At 38.2% G+C, this 18,589-nt stretch overlaps 5 protein-coding genes and 1 non-coding gene across 7 annotated transcripts; 1 reads left to right on the forward strand and 5 right to left on the reverse strand.

Annotated features, from left to right (window-relative positions):
- LOC18783471 lies at positions 112-1,507 on the reverse strand. The gene has a single exon (XM_007216715.2). The coding sequence runs from the start codon at positions 1,259-1,261 to the stop codon at positions 404-406; it is 858 nt and encodes a 285-aa protein (XP_007216777.1). The 5' UTR covers positions 1,262-1,507; the 3' UTR covers positions 112-403.
- On the reverse strand, positions 1,799-1,880 carry TRNAS-AGA. Its single transcript has one exon. It is a non-coding gene; the product is annotated as a tRNA-Ser (tRNA).
- LOC18783421 (glucan endo-1,3-beta-glucosidase 1) lies at positions 1,938-4,948 on the reverse strand. The gene is made up of 4 exons (XM_020560751.1): positions 4,122-4,948; positions 2,539-3,042; positions 2,423-2,453; positions 1,938-2,316 (listed from the first exon to the last, which is right to left on the reverse strand). Exons 1-4 carry the CDS (start codon positions 4,198-4,200, stop codon positions 2,157-2,159), a joined length of 774 nt encoding a protein of 257 aa, XP_020416340.1. The 5' UTR covers positions 4,201-4,948; the 3' UTR covers positions 1,938-2,156.
- LOC18783008 (pentatricopeptide repeat-containing protein At2g42920, chloroplastic) lies at positions 6,334-8,519 on the forward strand. Its single transcript, XM_020560749.1, has one exon. The coding sequence runs from the start codon at positions 6,752-6,754 to the stop codon at positions 8,351-8,353; it is 1,602 nt and encodes a 533-aa protein (XP_020416338.1). The 5' UTR covers positions 6,334-6,751; the 3' UTR covers positions 8,354-8,519.
- On the reverse strand, positions 8,671-9,939 carry LOC109948270 (AT-hook motif nuclear-localized protein 16). The gene has a single exon (XM_020560750.1). It carries the CDS (start codon positions 9,529-9,531, stop codon positions 8,731-8,733), a length of 801 nt encoding a protein of 266 aa, XP_020416339.1. The 5' UTR covers positions 9,532-9,939; the 3' UTR covers positions 8,671-8,730.
- On the reverse strand, positions 9,993-16,659 carry LOC18783190. Of its 2 annotated transcripts, XM_020560745.1 has the most exons (9): positions 16,274-16,659; positions 15,406-15,449; positions 14,885-15,002; positions 14,671-14,770; positions 13,873-14,549; positions 12,344-12,930; positions 11,530-11,658; positions 10,926-11,357; positions 9,993-10,511 (listed from the first exon to the last, which is right to left on the reverse strand). In XM_020560745.1, exons 1-9 carry the CDS (start codon positions 16,440-16,442, stop codon positions 10,242-10,244), a joined length of 2,526 nt encoding a protein of 841 aa, XP_020416334.1. In that variant the 5' UTR covers positions 16,443-16,659; the 3' UTR covers positions 9,993-10,241. The 2 variants fall into 2 exon arrangements, with proteins under 2 accessions (XP_020416334.1, XP_020416335.1); XM_020560746.1 differs by lacking the exon at positions 15,406-15,449 and having other exon boundaries at positions 16,274-16,350.

Raw genomic sequence — 18,589 nt, forward strand, 5'->3', positions numbered from 1 at the left:
CCATTTTCGTTTTAAAAATATAATAAAATTATAATATTTGGCATTTTGAGTAGAGTTAATTTTTTTCTTAATTTTTAAATTACCACATAATCTACCAAATTCAAATTTGACATCTCCTTTGAGCTGCTTTTAGCTAACAATTCTTAGCTGAAAAAAGAAACAGAAGAAGCACGCACTTGGGCCCACTGGCCTAACCATTATGGACAAGCAATCAATTGATCAAACAATGGAAGATGCAAAAAGTACATATCCATGTGATTCAATCCGCTATTTTTTTTATTTTATTTTATTTTATTTTATTTTTTGTCCATGTCCATTATGGAATATAAATCAACAATGTGACATCTCAACTATAAATTATTGCTACAGCACCAAATACCATTAAATTTAAATCCACCAACTCTCAAGAGCTGCACCTAGAAAAATTAAAGGTTCCACACAAATTTTGCAATGGCATGCCTAATGCATCATCCACCGTCCTATCATGCCACTTCTCTCTCATGGCTCCATTCAGCCGTTGGATGAACCCCTTGCTGTGCCCCTCATAATAGTTCAACATTTGTGCCACCACTCGAGGGTCCTTGTCCTTCCACCAAAACTTGTCACACCCCGGCAATTTGGTGCTCACGCCATAGCTTTTCGTCTCATCAAATAAGCCTTGCTCAGCCACCATCCTTGTGTACTCCACCATGCCATCTATAAGCTCCGGTGGGGCATGGGCCTCACCGTCCCAGAGCCATACATGTGCCATGCCGCGTAGGATGGCAGTGACCAATGCGCGGTGCCGGTGGGCATTGGGCTGGTCGTCCATGATTGAAGGGCTTATGTCAAGGACAAAATGGTCATTTTCTTTGTTGGGTGAGTGGTGAACGACGACCCCTATGTTGTGGGAAGTCAAGTTCCGGCCGGAGAGCCTCAAAACGACATGGTTTATGTGCTTCTTGGGTTGTGCATGTGCTTCAGGGTAAAGAAGGTGTTCGACGAAATTGCTGGTGTGGAGGATAATGCGGGTGGCTTTGTCGTTGGAGACGTAGAAGAGGTGGAAGCACCAGCCAGCAGCAGAGTCTTTGATGTCGTTTATGATGGTTATGTCGAAGCCTTTGGATGCTTCACGGTCGGCATATAATGCGAGAAGTCCAATGAAGAAGACTAGGAGGAAACGAACGAGGATGTTGATAGCACCAGAATGGTTGTTTGTTGAAGGAGGGATTGTTGGTTTTCCATGGATGAGGGGTTGGAAGAGGGATTGTTGGTCGTGCATTGTAGAGAGAATATGAAATGATAGAAAAAAGATGCAAAGGAACACAAGAATTATGAGATTAAGCAAAATGAGTGGTTAGCAGTACTAATATGTTTAGGGTCCCCGATCCCATGCATGTGATCACATTCCTATCATAATTGAAAGCGGACACCCATGTGGAAAATGATTGGCCTTTCACAAATAATTACTTGGACAATATTTGGCTTCTCTCACATGTAACGACCTATTTTTTTTTATAAATAAATTATAATTTGACATATATATATATATATATATATATAAATTTTTTACACATGTATCAAACTATTCTTGTACGAAGTCATTGGCCCATAATTTAGAAGTGGAACCACAAACGAACCTAGGTGAGGAAGATAATTTGAAGGTGGTGTAGGTGTAGCCCATGTCTAAATGAGGGCTCAAACAACCAAGCCCGTCCGCTGCTGTACCAACCAAAAGTTTCATTCCCATGAATTACAAATACTCAAACAGCTAATTGGCTATAAAATTAAAAAAAACTAATAGATAGATCTACAAAAACGTGGTCGGCAGGATTCGAACCTGCGCGGGCAAAGCCCACATGATTTCTAGTCATGCCCGATAACCACTCCGGCACGACCACTTGATGTTTTACTTTCTCTCTTTCTTCAATTAAGAAAGAGTCACTCTCACTCTCATCAATAAAACCTCATTGACATATCAATTACAAAATTCATCCCAATTCAAAACTAAGGCCGCATATCACAAAGCCACTAGTATATATATATATAATATACTTCATATAATCCTCTAAATTCTGACCAAAAAAGACAAAAAAAAAAACTATCTTCTAAACACATTCACCAGTAGATTACATGGGGGAAGTGGACTTGAACCTACAAAAGTTTGTATAGGGATTTTATGCTGTGAACAAAATTAAACAGGCCATGATGAATATATTTCTAAGGCTATGTGAGCTTGCAGCTGCTGCAGATGCTGAGGTAGAAGGGCCAGAAGGTACAGCACCAAAAACAGTTGAGCCACTTGTATTTGTTGTGTTCAAGACTGATGAACTTGTGCTGCAAAACCCAAAACCCAAAATGCATATATGCAGATAAGAATCTCTCTCCCCCTAAAAATTTTTGGTAGCAAACACAAGAAGGCAGAGATGGATGAGAGAGTTACCTGGTAGATGGATACTGACATGTCCCGGTACCTGAAAAACAATGTTGCAAAATAAGAAAAAAATGTGACATAAAATTTGAAGATAAAAAAAAAAAGCAGAAGAAATGGTATGTTACTTGGGTCAGTGCTAGTGATCACAGCAGTTCCACCAAAATTGCAGCTATTTGGAACTGGGTTCTTCTGATAGTAGTTATTGAACGCAAAAGAAGCGTGATCCCGGACATTGTTTGGGTTGTAACAGCTTCTACCAGACTGAATTTCTGAGCAATCTGTGCCACCATAGCCACAAGCATAGTCCAAAGCAACTTGTAGTGCCATTTGGGATGCACTTTGGCTAGCAACACACCAACTTGAACCAGTGGATGATGGTGTTGTAGAAAATGGGGTCATGCTAGGGGTTGCACTGACTGGAGAGGTTGAATCTGGGTCTGAATTTGGGTTCGCAATTGGTATTGATGAAGTGGGATTGGTTGGAGTTATTGTAGGAACAGTTGTTATTGGAGTTGTGATGTCCCTTTTGGTGGTAGAAATTGGAGTTTTTGTGAATTGTAGCCTTCTCTTTTGATGGGCTTGTTCTTTCATATTCCCAACGTTCTTTCCTTTTTTTGTCACCTTCAAACCTGTACTAGAAATGAAAACTAAAGTAAGCTTTATTTTTTCAACTTTGCACTTTTTGAACATGGAAATAAAATGGTGCCAAATCTGATTAGGGTAGTGGTTCCTTATTTCAAAAAATAACATCAACCCATATAAATGTTTTCAAACTTTCACGAACCAACAAGTTATCATATTTCACAATGGATTTTGCACATATGGACGACCGACCCTAATACATTTGAACGATTGATTGGTAAGAGGGAAGCAAAGTTTTCTTTTGGACTTTAAAGCAAATAGTACAAACTGAAAAGTTCAGTGACTTTTGTCCAATATATGGTACCCAAATGGGGTCTTACCAAGTTGAAAAACTGCTAATTTCAAAATGTAATCATGTAACTGCTTCAAAGAACTGGAACAATAAAGAAATACTAAGAAGAGGTTAGCTGACATCCTATTCCACAAAGGACCTATGTTCTTGGAAGAAATATAAGGAAATACTAAGAAGAGGGAAAAGCTAAATTGAACATGAACCATCATTGAAAATTTGAAATTTAAGAACAAGAAAAAAGAAGAGAGAGAGAGAGAGAGAGAGAAAGAGGGCATCTTTAAGGAAACTATATCTAGAAGAATTGGAAAATGAAACTTTTTATCCACAAAATAAAATGTATACCTTAAAGAAAGAAAGAAAGAAAGAAAGATGAGATGTTTTGGATGTGCAACATTGTAAAGCAATAGATGTTTGGATGTAGATTATTAAGAACACAGAACAAGAACAGCATTGAAATGACAAAATTCTGAGCAAGAAAATTACATATACATATTCATCAGAATTTCATATCTCAATCCAAACTCAGACACCAACCAAAAAAAAAAGAGGAGATTCTCAATGCACACATAGATTCTTAGTACGCCGAAAGTTAATGGGAAGAGAGAAAAGAATAGAAATATACTTGTCAAAGGCAGAAAGAAACAAAGAAACAAAGAAAAAGAAAAAGAAGCAAATGAAATTATTACCAAATATATTAACAAAAGAAGATGAGAGATGCAGATATAAAATTGAAAAGAAGCAAATCAAAATTCAAAACAAGACAAATCAAGTCACCTGAACAGAGGAAATGACCCAATAGGAGGAAGAAAACTAGAATTAAAGGATAAATAAACCTTCCACCCTTCATCACCATCCTCTTTTTCTTCTCTTTGGTGTCTTCTGCTTCTGCTCCTATTTACTTTGGTGGCTTCTGCTTCTTCTTCTGTTTGATAACTTCTTCTTCTTCTCCTTCTCCAGTCTTGTTCTACCTTTTATTTGGGTTGAAAGAAAGAAAGAGAAGCAAATATAACTTAAACTAGAGAAGCTTCAATGATGCTGTTGAAAAGAAGGGGTCTTTGTACCCTTTGTCAATTGTCATGCACTTAAATATATATTACTTACAAGGTATAAGTACATCACAGAGAGAGAGAGAGAGAGAGAGAGAGAGAGATGAGGTGTAGAGTAGTGTGTAGGGAGGTGGAAGCAAGGGAGGGAGGGTTGGAAAAAGGAGGGAAAAGGTAGGGAAGAGGAAGGTTGAAGAAAAAGTTAAAGAGGGGGGAGAATTGTTTGGAGTTTAGGTTGGGTCTGTGGGCTGGTAAGTGATGATTGTAATGATGGTGGTGATGTGTCCATTTTGCCTTTCTCTTTTTTTTTTCCCTGCCTCCCCTTCTTTTTCTGTCTGATAAGATTTAATCTAGTGACCATCAACCAACCACACTCCATGGCAGGTGTCTAGTTGTAGAACAAGTCTTCTAAGCTAGCAAAACTTGTTCATGCTCTGAGTGGGACCTTGGATTCTTCCAAATTTTCATTTGAATTGATAAACATGGCATTCCATGATGCTAAATAATTAATCTGAGCTGAATAAATTCTGAAAGATTTGACTATCTAATGAAGTAAATTAGCATGAAAAATAAGTGAACCTTAATTTGGACTAAAAATAAACCCTAATTGGGCAGCCCAACTTACCTGGTTTGAAATCTTTTAAAGTGGCACAGTCAAGTGTTCTTTTTCTCTGTTCTTTTTGGGTTGGGATGATATTTCGCCAGGCTTTGTTGTGTTGTCAAGTTTTTCACTTTAAGTTGCAGTCAGCTGGTAAATAATGATTCCACCATATATATATATATGCAAAGAGCACAACCATATATTATAGCGTACTATCCCCAACTTAGCAAAAGTGTGGCAACTTGTCCTAGACATACTATTTCCCCTTTTTAGCAAATAGCAATCAAATCTTGGTGAAAAATGGGCTTCCATTCAACTTGGAGATAGTAATGAGCAAGATTTATTTGAAGAGTGAATCATGTTAGACCTTAATAAAAAATAAAAAAAAAGAAATCTACCATAATGTAATGAATTTCACAAGAATATTATTAGAACATACAATGGACAAACGATTTCTTTGACATGCAGGAGGTCGTAATATTAAATTAATTTAGGGTATGTTTTGGGTTCGATTTGCTCATCTCCCAATGTAAAAAATTATAATGACTTTCTATACGCTCCATCACGTGGCTGACATAAATACCAAATCCTCTCTATAATGTATAAATGATAGACTATAGTCTTTGATTGCCCGTTAAAATAGCCAAAAATATATATGTATTGTATGTCTTTATGTGGGCACCATATGTGGAACAAGCCCTTAAAGTGGACGGTCTAAAATCCTATCCTATGCCTGCACTTTTGACCAATTGGATTCGAAATATACTTATGTGTATAAATTATTAACCCTAAGTCTGCTTTATGCTTTGGTTCCAAATAAAGGCAGTTCCTGATTGTTACTCCCATAATCCCATTAGTATTCGGTGGGAATGTTTTTGATTAAGACTATGGAGTATAAAATAATTGGAGGCTTAGGATCTGCTCACATCTAAAAAGTTTTTTCTTTGTAGCTAGCTATCATAAGCAGCATCTTTGTCGACAAACCTTGTATTTATGTACCTAAATCTTTGAGAGTTCCTAATACTCTACACAAAATGCTCTGTGGCTTTAGTCATAGCATGTTTGTTATCATAGTGCTAAGTCATGTTAGGCAGTGAAAGCCACACTTGCAAGGAACATTGTATGTTTAATAGACCAAAAACAAAATAAAAAGCAACCATCATGGGTGGCAGATGGCTTTAGCATAGGAGTAATTTTTTTAAAAAAAAAATACCAAATTTATTGACAATACCTCTCTCCTAAGATTGCGATCCATTTAAATACAAAGTACTGTTAGATTCTGACTCTTTTATAGATTTTATATGATTTCATGTTATTATGAATCTCATGTCATGTGAGAGAGTTGAGATAAGAGTTAGTGTGTCTAGTATTATTATTTTTCAGAGATTATTAAGGAATTCGAACATATGATCTCTCTCAACATTGATAAACAAATGGGTCATAAGTTCCACTTGTCAGAGATACATACATATTCCAAGTACGTCTGGTAATTATAGTTTCATTGTTAGTAGAAAAAAAAAAGGGAGAAAAATAGAGAGAGTATATAGGCCCATAACTATAGTTTCTTACAATTAAATTCCCATGGTGGAAATTTGGGCTCTGACCCATAACTTACCAAGCCTCATGTTCACTACAAGAACTCCCTACAAAATCCAATCCCCTGCTGCCCTGTTCCACTCTTTGCTACTTTATATCCCTCACAAGAGGATTAGATAGAAGAACTCAGAAAGAAACAGAAAACAAGAGCCACAAGAAAGAAAATGACACCATGTTGTTGCTCTTTCACTTCTTCAACCTCTATCTCCAAATTCATCTCAGAGAGACCACACCTCTCCATGCTTGAAAAACAATGTACCAACATGAAAGACCTCCAAAAGATCCATGCCCACCTCATCAAAACTGGCCTTGTCAGTGACACTGTTGCCGCTAGCAGGGTCTTGGCCTTCTGTGCCTCCCCAGCTGGAAACATCAACTATGCTTACATGGTTTTCAGAAACATCCAGAATCCAAACCTCTTCATTTGGAACACAATCATCAGAGGCTTCTCTGAAAGCCCAAGCCCAGAAATTGCAATCTCTCTTTTCATTGATATGTTGGTCACTTCAGCAATTGAGCCACATAGATTGACTTACCCTTCAGTCTTTAAGGCTTATGCTCAACTTGGTCTAGCCCAAGATGGAGCTCAGCTTCATGGAAGAATTCTAAAATTGGGTCTTGAAAGTGATCAGTTTATAAGAAATACCATCATACACATGTATGCAAATTGTGGGTTTTTGATTGAAGCAAGACGAATGTTTGATGAAGACTTGGAATGTGACACTGTTGCATGGAATTCTATGATAATGGGGCTTTCCAAATGGGGTGAAGTTAGTGAAGCTAAAAGGCTGTTTGATAAGTTTTCTTTGAGGAACTCAGTTTCTTGGAACTCTATGATTAGTGGGTTTGTTAGGAATGGGAAGTATACAGAGGCATTGGAACTTTTTAGTGAAATGCAGGAGGAGAGGGTTAAGCCTAGTGAGTTTACAATGGTGAGCCTGTTGAATGCTTCAGCTCAGTTAGGAGCAATTGGACAAGGGGAGTGGATTCATGAATATTTAAAGAAAAATGGTGTTGAAATGAATGCCATCGTTATCACAGCAATTATAAACATGTACTGCAAGTGTGGAAGCATCGAAAAAGCTATTCGTGTGTTTGAGGCAGCCCCCAGAAAAGGGTTGTCCTGTTGGAACTCCACCATCATGGGGCTAGCCATTAATGGTTGTGAGGAAGAAGCAATTGAGCTATTCTCAAGGCTTGAATCTTCAAATTTTATACCGGATGGTGTCAGTTTTCTTGGTGTCCTAACCGCGTGCAACCACTCAGGAATGGTGGATAAAGCAAGGGATTATTTCTCAATAATGAGAGGGACATATAAGATTGAACCTTCAATAAAACACTACAGTTGCATGGTTGATGTGTTAGGCCGAGCTGGACTTCTTGAAGAAGCAGAGGAGCTTATACATAGTATGCCAATGAAAGCAGATGCCATTATTTGGGGGTCTTTGCTCTCATCTTGTAGGAAGCATAGAAACATTGAGATGGCTAAAAGGGCAGCAAATCGTGTGATTGAATTGGATCCAAGTGACAGCTGCGGTTTTGTGCTTATGTCAAATGTTTATGCTGCCTCTAGTCAATTTCAGGAAGCAATGAAGGAAAGGCTTTCCATGAAGCAGCAGAAGATAGAGAAAGAACCGGGATGTAGTTTGATCGAAGTGGATGGGGAGGTTCATGAGTTTATAGCTGGTGGAAGGCTCCATCACAAAGCACCAGAGATTTATTCTTTGTTGAATGAGTTGGGATTCATGTTACCAGAAATGGCATAGGTTATGATAATTTTGTTTCCAATGACCCATGATGTATATCCCTGCACAAACTTTAGTTCTTCTCTTTTCTGTTTTGTTGAAGGTCTTTCAAAAACTTAATAGGTCATTTACATACCAACCCTTTTCAGTGGGAAAGCATGCAAGTGATTTTCTGTGGTTTTGAACAGAGGTGAAGTAGCCCAATTGTATTTTAAATAGGTGCTGTTGCACTTGTTACATGATTATATACTTAATGATACATTAACAGAAAAACAAGCAGAAACAAAGGCATTTGAAATTGTTTCAGTAAAGCTTAATGCTACAGTGAAGGCAATAACAGTACATCTGAAGAACATTAATGCCACAGATCAATAGAGGCATGCATTGCTGCAACCATGTTAAGTTTTTGACATGGTCCGGCCTGATGCCCAGGAGTACACCTCAGGAGGCACATTGCCATTAGTGAGCAGGTTCGGTGGAAGTCCGTATAAATCCGAAATATCCAGGTGGTGGTGACGGCCATTTTGGTATTGTTGGTTTTGCAAAGCTGCAGCAACTTCATCTTCATCCAGTGGCAGACGATCAAAAGTAGCATTCATGAACGATGCAGCCATGATCACAACAGGCCCTGAAGCAATGAGTGCACCAACCACACTCCCACCCACAACCTGCCCCTGAGCCCCTGCTAGATAGATGGTCAGGCCTGTGATCCCAGGAGGGGCTGGAGGGGGCAAGATTGACCCGAGCAACGAGAGAATTTCAAACCGGCCATGGAGGGTCACAATTGCTCCAGAGGAAGCTGGTTGTCGCAATGTGACATTGGTCACACAGCCACTTCCACTCAGTATGCAAATGCCCCTTTGCTTCCTCCTTGCAAAGTTGGTTAGGCTTTCACTCACATCACAGCCTGAACTTACTTCCATAGCATGAGCACGAAGTGCATTAGCGCTGTCACGGGTGACTATGATGGGCGGTTTTGGCTTGTTTTTGGAACCAGCAGGCCTGCCACGTGGCCTCCGGATACTCTCCCCCTCAGCTGCTGCAGAAATTGGTGGCACTGCCTTTGGTAACTTGGGTGCCATAAGTATTGCATCAATGCCAGGCCTGTGGTGGCTGTTACTTTTATCAGCGTCTTGGCTCCGATCAATTGCAGTTTTGGACACAACAGAAGGCACTGGTAGATCTGCACCTCCTGCCATTAGTGTTGGAGCTCACTCTTTTGCAATCACCAGAGATTCACCATGAGCTATGTTCAGGAAGTGGGTTTAAATAGCAACATTTCTACCAATAGTTTTATCAAGCAAACCACAAAGAATGATCCAGAATTAGGAGATGTTTAAGTGATGCTCCACCAACCTCAAAATTTATCACTAGTTTTATCAAAACCAACATCATCACTCCTCTCACTGCCTACCTCCCAACTGACTTTTTCCTCATGTCAATTGCCTTCCCCAACAGTAATATATACCCATGTTACATGTATTATACTTAAATCATTCACAAACCAGACAACTCAGTTACTTCAAGCTTAAGCTACCGACCTCGACTCTTTTATTTTAGCTGATAAACCATGTTAATTAAGGTCATTTAATGCGCATTTCCTGCCTTAAAAATATCTATTTAGAGAAAACGGTTAAGCAAAGAATGAGACCACTTTCACTAGGGCAATCAAAATTTGCAAGCTATCCCATTGAAAATAAAAAACATGCCCCAACACAGTTTCGTAAGATACAATATTGAGGCATAAGGCACAAAACAATAACTTCTCAGTTTAGAGTATGTACAATTGGACTGCCAAACAGAACCACCATAGATTCTGAGCTATAGTAACACCCTAATTTGACAACTCCAAACTCACTACAAGTCCCATGGGAAAGAAAGTAAAAAATGAGAAGGGGAAATTTTTTCGTTAGTAGGTCCGCTGCCAAATCTGGTGCAACTGCTGAGGTGAAAGGTCTTGAATCCCGGCTAAGCTTAAATCATTGACACTTTGCCGGTGATGTTCTTGTGTTATGCCCATTTGGGACGGATAGAAATCGGGGTATCCCGGGGATCCATAATGCTGCAACTGTGAGGGCATCTGTCCAGCCTGCCCTTGTTGATATCCTGCATTCTGTTGATTCTGACGAAGTAAGGTGTTATATACACTGTCTGGAATGGAAGACAATGTTCTTGAACTCTGCAAAACACAGCAAAAAGGAACCTTAAAGTCGATAACTAACAATCAAGCATAAAAATCTAAGACCAAGCCAGTGGAGATCAAATCAGAAAGTCATGGTGAACTACTGCTCTGAAGCACACAACAAACAAGCAGCTGCACAAACAAAAGTTGCGCAAAAATACACTTCTATGCTTCAAGAAAGGAAGGTTTCCACATGCATAGGAAGCCAATAATCACATTTTATATGCCAACTATTTGTTCCATAATAGCGGCATGCCATCCCACAAACTATATAACAAATCCTTAAACAGCACCACCATTATAAACACACAAACATGTCAGATAAAAGATGGGATGAACTCCATTTACTGATTTTACGGTAAACATAAACAGAACTTCTACAAAACATAGTATCAAAATGCTCATCTCTACCTGATGAAGAGGGGTTAAATGGCTTCCATCCTTGTACCGAGCGCGCAAAGCATCATCATAGTCACTCATGCTGATGGGAGCAGCAGATGCATTTTGCAAGAAACTCCCATGAACGTTATTAGAGGCCCCAAAATTTCCATGACCACCAACAGCAGCAGCAGATGGTGGCAATCTGCTTACTGAGGCTCCACTTCTGTACTGCGGAAAGTTGTAATCCATGCCAGCCACGGACTGCTGGAATGCACTACCACCTAGATATGCTTGCTGCAAAGTTGATGGTGCAGGGGAGTAGCTCTGAGTCATGGAAGGGTAGCCCATTATGTTCGCTAACTGTTCATAAGAAAGGGCAGGTTGCGAGTATGAACGGGATGTTAGGTGCTGAGGAAGTACAGAAGATGCCTCAGACAAAGGTATGGAGCCTGGTCTCAGAGCCTGTATGATTGTAATGCCATGGATATCAACAAGCATTCTATTCAATTTAGTCAATTTGAAAAGAAATGTGTGTGTATTGAATGTAGGCCTCAAATTCATGATCAGCGGTTTAATCCACTGCAAGAGACAGATAACATGAGTGTGATGCACAAAAAGGTCACCCATCCCTTACCTCTGACACGGAAATGGTTGGATTGTTTACGGATGAAATTGCACTGCTGTGTCTTGAAGGCACTGATGGTGTCACCAACAACTGCGAGTATGACTCCAAAAGATCACTTCGCATAGAATCCGAATATGCCTGTGGAAAGGTTTTTTTTTTTTTTTTTTTTTTTGTTTGTTGAGAGAGAGAGAGAGAGAGAGAGAGAGAGAGAGAGAGAATACAAGGAAATCAGACCACATGCATAATCAAAATATTCAAAGACTGAAGAAAATTGGATGGCAACTTTGGGAGACACCAATGAAGAAAGCAAGAGAGAGATCCAAAACTACATGATGCGATGTGATGGATATAGAACAGATCTATGATTACTTAAAACACCAGAATTTCCCTTTCTTAAGAACCTACAAAGATTCAACTGCAGATTCAAGAATGGGCAAATCAGCAGTTAGAAGAACTAGGGATTACTACACCAACAGATTGTAGATGTGCATAATTTCAAATATGATTTTCTTCATGTGTACACACATGAAAATTCTTAGGAAAACCCCATTACAATGACAAGTATAATAAACCCATATACCAACTCCATGAACATCAAATGATTGAAGATAATGTACAAATCATGGTTCAATTAGGATCATCATTTAGCTACAATATAATGTAATCGCGTGGCACTTAGATAAGTCGTTCCAATGCACACAAGCAACTACTGATCAAATTCAGTCAACAAATGAGAACCCTTTCCTTAATTCAGCAGCAAACATATATTCTTTATGAGTTGTGAAAACCACAGAATACAGAAAGTTAAGAAATATAACTCTACCATATCGTTTTGATGAGGAGGAATATTTCTGAATTTGGGATCTGCTCTAGCAAAAGACGATCCAGAACTTGCTCTTTGGATGTTCTCAGAATCAAAATCACGTAGAGATGAGGCGGAGATGTCTTTATGTCCAGGGGTAGGTTCAAGGATATCATGTTTTATCAGCTCTGGCTGAGGCAAGTCAGAATGTTTAGCATCTCTGGTTGCCCTTCCTGTATCATATAAGGATCCAAGAAGTTCGTCATGATTGTACCCTGAATTGAAAGACTCATGCCTTGTATCCAAGTGCCCGCCTGATGAAACATTTATTCCTGCTGAGAATCCTCCCAAGTCATTTTTCAAGGAATTAGATGGCGACCTGGAAAATGCAGAACTAGGGCCCGATCTGAAGGTGCCAAAACTCAAATGTGAGCAATCAGCTGCCAACTCTTGCAAATTATTTGGAAGGACTACTGCACAATTTTCTGTAGGCTCCTCCTTTCCTAAATTTAGTTGTTGCATGTTCATAGTAGCTGATGATGCAGCCACAGCAACATCATTGGAGACAGAATGATTTGGATATGACACATTTGAACCAAAGCCAGTTCCTGGAATTACACAAACACAATGAACACAATAAAGACAATAAGAAAAGGTAACATAAACTTTGGGTGGTAAAGATAATAAATTTTAAGAGTAAAAACATAACTGCTTCTTTTCTTTCAAATATTTAACCATACGACATGAAGGTAAATTTGCAACCCTTCACCACCACAACTATCACAGACCTTCATCAAAGACATTTCAGTTTCACAAACCAAATCCAAACCTGACCACCACCCTTTCAAGTTTCAAATCCCAGGCTCTGTGCACTAGGGTAGAAGATCACATCAATAACCACACAAATCTAGTCCGAAAAAGAGATTTAGGAAGATAAAAAAGTATCAGGTCTTCTATTATAAAAAGAAAATTATTTCGCGAAACAGTCAATTGGCTATGCAAGCAACTTCCTCTGTAAATTAACAATTTCAATCAAGGAAGGTTGAAGGAAAAAGTGTCAGGAACAATTTTTATCATGCAGAAAAATAAAATATATTAGTAAGTAAACAAATAAACTTATGCTGATACAGGCTGAAAAAATCTTCAGAACATAAAAGAAACAAAAAGTGAAATTATAAAGGCAACAAAGGAAGTTAAGACAAAATGAGACACCGAACTGTGCTTCACTCAGCCAAAAAATTTAGACCTAACAAATCAAACAAGCATGGAGACACATCATGCTACCAACCCAAAACTTCTGGCATTGATATCTGCATTGTTCACTTAATAGCCATCCAAGCGCAAGAAGCATCATGGTTTTTGTAAATGTTATCCATCACAATACAAACAGTATCAGTAGAAGTAAATTACATTGTTAGAATTGTGTTTCATGCCAGTATTGATCTGGATTCTAGCATCATGAATGTCATTAGCAATGATCTCTTTCTTCAAACGTTGACAAAAGAAAAAAAAAATAATCCCAAATTCATATTTAAAACAAAAATAATTACCTTCCCCATTCTCATATGCAGACCTATGAGAATCATAGGAACTAGAATTAGAAGACAAATCATCAACACAATAAGATCTTCCACCAGAAGCATCCACCATCTTCTGTCTGCTGGAAGCAAAAGCATAAGCATTGTGGTCTGAACTAAGATTTTGACTACTATAATTCCCCTCTGATACTTGGACTTTATGAGACTGGCAGTCCCTTGGCATGTTGGAGTCATTGATATAGAGATTAGATTCATTAGCATGTATCTCAACATTTGCACTTGAAACTGATGGCCTACTTGCAGCTGTTGGCTGCTCAATCACGGGCCATTCATCATGGAAGGCATTCTGTCCAGAAGTATCACCAGGTTTATGGATCATCTCTGATACACGAGAAGGATTCTGAGAGTGCATACATCGGTGCCGGTGCATCTCTGGTTCCATAAATGCAGAAGTTTGGGAAGATTCCACACGGCAATTACATAAATTTGTTGCAAATGCATCCTGATGGGAAGATGTATCAGATGAAATATGTGAGCCTTTGCTGGGTGGCCTACCCATCTTAACAATTTCAGCCATTGAAAGATGTCCTGAGCTGGTACCAAAAGAAGTAGATTGATTTCCTGGAGAAGGTTGCACGGATGCAGAGGTTGCACCATCGCCTGACCCTATTGAAGTACTTAGAGAATCACTGCAGCAGAAATTAAAAGATGACTTATCAAAAATACAGCAGAGCATCTGGCTAATCTTACCAGTAATTTCTAGAAGAAAACAGAAGAAGCATAAACTAGGAATTTCATTTTAGAGTTTACCTGTGAGATGAAGGTTGCTGGCTCATAGTTCCTCCCGTAAAATGGGAAGCTGAAGGAGCAACAAACCCATTCTGTCCCTTGCATGCAGCTTGACCGAGCTCTAACAGGAGGAACACAAAAAGTTCACAAATTAAAAAGATGCAATAATCAAATGCACAACCATGCAACTCATACAAGTATGAGACAGTGACATTAGACACTGAGTTTAATATACCATTGGAACTAGTTTGAGTTGAACCACACCATCCACCATTACGCTCACTACTACCTCTAACTCCACGATTTGAACCACTGCTGTGAACTCGCAACTTGGAATCTTGTGTCTCCTTCATCTGACAATTTTAAAAAAAATAAAAAAAATAACATGAATTATAAAGAAATAGAAACAGAACAAATAATGTAGCAAGTAAAAAGGAGGGAAGCCCTGTTAATCATTCCAATTGCACATTGAAAATACATACCAGAGAGTCAGAAACATAAAGGAATCTTAAACTGAAAATTTCAAAATACGGAAAAAAATAACAGTAAAGATCCTCATGACACTAATAAACAAGCTGTCGGCATAAGACAATTGTTATAACGAATTATTTTTTATGATACTTAATAAATTAAGTCCCAAAAACATTTCCACTGTTGCTAACTTCTGTCAAAACACATTAAAACCATTAGAGGACAAATTAAAATCGGCACATTTTACACAAAACAAAGTTAAAAGTGAGCGCATTTTACACAAACCTCTTTCCTTCTTTCACGTTTGCTCTTCACTTCGTGAAAAGTATCTACACAATTACAGAATACTAAATCAATGATGACTTTGAATATTAATTAGATCCAAAGGTAGCGGAAGAAAATTCCGTTGAATAGATACTTTTAAACTCAATGCACTAAAGAGAACAGCAAGGAAGACATTTTATGTAAAAGAAAAAATAGCATATATTGATGATTAGTACTAGTAAGTGCTTTGAAAAAATAGCTTTAATAAATCAATATTGAATGAGCAACAACCTACAAAGTGCTTTGAATACATACATTAAGTATTAGAATACATAATTAAATTTTCAAAAATTACCTTCAAATTCTACATATAGGCATTCGTAAGTATTAGAATACAGAATTAAATTTTTCCTAATGCATCACTTGGATGAAGTACCCAGACCTCTAGGACTACACAACAAAACATCACAATTTTCATTTGCGTTTGAAAATTTGGTCGAAAATCTAAAGAATAAGGCGAATAGAACAGAGTGAATCTCCCAAAATCTCCAGGTTACGAGTCAAAATTTTAAATAAATCCAAAATTTCACAGGAAACATATTCTAAAGCCAAAACAGATTTTTCCTTGGTAAAAAGTCCATAGGCACACTATATAAAAAATAAAAAAAATAAAAAATCCTCCAATACCTATAACGGCTGTGCCACAAGGCCCACGACATTCAAAGCTTTGAACTTTCCTATCTCCTCCTAATGTTTCTCAACATCCAAACACACAAAAAAAACCTAAATAAAAACTAAAAAAGTTTCATTCCTTTCGCAAAACAAAAGCATCAAAATCTTTTTTAATTTTAAATAAAACAGACAAATAAAAAGGTGGTGGCGTGGAAACCTAAAGAGAGGAGGCGCTGAACGGCCTCGTTCGGGTCCATATTGCAGTCTTTAAGCACCGAGTAGATCTCAGGCTCAGGGCAGTTTACAATCTCCTTGAGGCTCTGCACCATCTTCTTCATCCCCGGCGAAAGCGGGGCCGCCGCACCATTCTTGGTCTCACTCCCCATCCTTTTCTCTCTGTCTTTCTTCAAAAAAAAAAAAATCGAAGAAAATTTGCTCGGGAAAAAACTTCTTTGCGGCTCTTGCTCAAGAGTTCCGATCAGCCAAACACAACCAAAACCCTCAGTCTCTCACTCTCTCTCTCTCTCTCTCTCTCTATCTCTGAAACGACATTACAAAAATCCCTCTCTATCTTTTGGCTTTTATATACGACCCGGTTTTTTCTTTTCCTGGTGGACTGATTAAGAATTAGAGTTTAGTAACAGCAAGTCAGGGAGGGCTGCTAATTTCACGGGCTGTTATAGTTTTTTCGTCACAGTCCATTGCCTTGCACGCCATGCCGTCTGTGTTGCCTATTTGATCAAAGGAATGGACGGCTGTGGAGAGGCTAAGATTTGGGAATGTAAGATTGGCGGTGAGATTAGGTCCAAGATTAGGAAGATTTTCAGGGTCGTCTTTAGGTTAGAGACAGAGTCACTACTTGTCGTCAAAAGTAAATAGTACATATTTTAATTGTAAATTTTTACCAAATTCCTTTTTATTTTTGCACATGCGAATTCTTTTTAGGTTTTATTAGGGTTGCTTGTTAGCGGAAAAGTTCTCTAGCGTCGGTATTGTAATTGACACAATTTATATTTTTCTGGTGATATGGTTTTATAATTGATGTCTTAATTAACAGTGGAATAACCATGTGTATGCTTAGCATATGTGAATTAGTAAGTTATAAAACGTTACGTAAGATAAAAGTAAACTACGATAGTATGTGATCGATTCACATAATTGCTTTAATATTTTAGTGTAATACGAACTGATGTCATCATAGTTGTACTAATCGGTTTTGGGAAAGAATTTAAACATTCCATTACTAATAATATTAGGGAGGTGAATCCAGTCACACTCAAATTAGCATTCTTTTCTTGAGAATCAAGAATGGCTTAAAATTATTATAGTATTTTACATAAAAATAGATAATAAAATACATTTTGGGTGCTTTCTTTAAAAGGACACTTTTGATTTGATGCTCTTCAATTGGTCGGGCTGTTGATTGTAAACGGATCAAAATCGGGTCAATGGGCCCCATACAAATTTATGGTCCACATTCCTGCTCGTAGGTCTCTTCTGCTCCATGACAAACCGAGCTCAAGCTCAACGGTGGACTGGGGACCAAAGCAAGGCTGACCATAAACTTCATTAGAGCGCAGGTCCAATCTCTGAAAAAGCATATTAAAAAAAATTAAGGAAAATTCTATATGAATTTGTTACACCCCACTGAATTTTAATAAAATTTAAAATTATTTACTATACTTTATTTTTCTTTCTAAATTGTCCTCATGAATTCTATTCCCTAACCTATTATGTAAACCTCATCCCATATCACACACCACCCATCGAAAACCCCCTTCTCTTTTGGATACACCCCATCTCATATCAAACCCCACCCCATCCTATATCAAGCCTCACCCCATCAAAAATTCCTTCATCTTGCAGACACACCCCATTAGATTTCAACAATCTTCATCGCACACCCCATTCAAACAGAGCCATCGCAGCAAACCCCAACCCCTTTGAAAACCCCCATCGCAGCAAACTCCAATAGAAAAGCCAAAAATTACTTGCCTGGTTGATGAAGCCACATCGTAAATCCATCGCAGCAACCCACCAAAACCACTTACCTGGTTGATTAAGCCTAGGTTTGATTTCACTTTTGAAAAGCCAAAGTTTGATTTTAAATTTTGAGTTCAACTTTGTGGGTGTATGGTTTGAACCTGGTTTTACGAATTTGGATTATACTTTCAGCGGGTTACCACTGAAATTGTAACATTGTTTCAATGGTAGTCCACCGAAATTGAACCTGGTCTGTACGAAAATTAATTTTACTTTCGGTGGGTTACCACTGAAATCGTTACCTTGTTTCGATGGTAGTCCACCGAATTTGATTCTGTTTTTTAGTAGCTGTCCACCAAATATATTTTCGTTTTTTAGTGGTACTCCACCGAATATGTTTCCGTTTTTCAGTGATTGTTTACCGAATTTGTTTTCATTTTTTCACTGATAATCTACCGAATTCGTTATTGAGTTTGTACTTGATGTTATTTTTTAGATATGAAGAGGACTCATAGAGGTACTACTAAGGCTTCATCATCTCGACTTGATA

This window comes from Prunus persica, chromosome G3, assembly GCF_000346465.2.
Source record: "Prunus persica cultivar Lovell chromosome G3, Prunus_persica_NCBIv2, whole genome shotgun sequence".
In the NCBI taxonomy this organism is placed as follows: Eukaryota; Viridiplantae; Streptophyta; class Magnoliopsida; order Rosales; family Rosaceae; genus Prunus; species Prunus persica.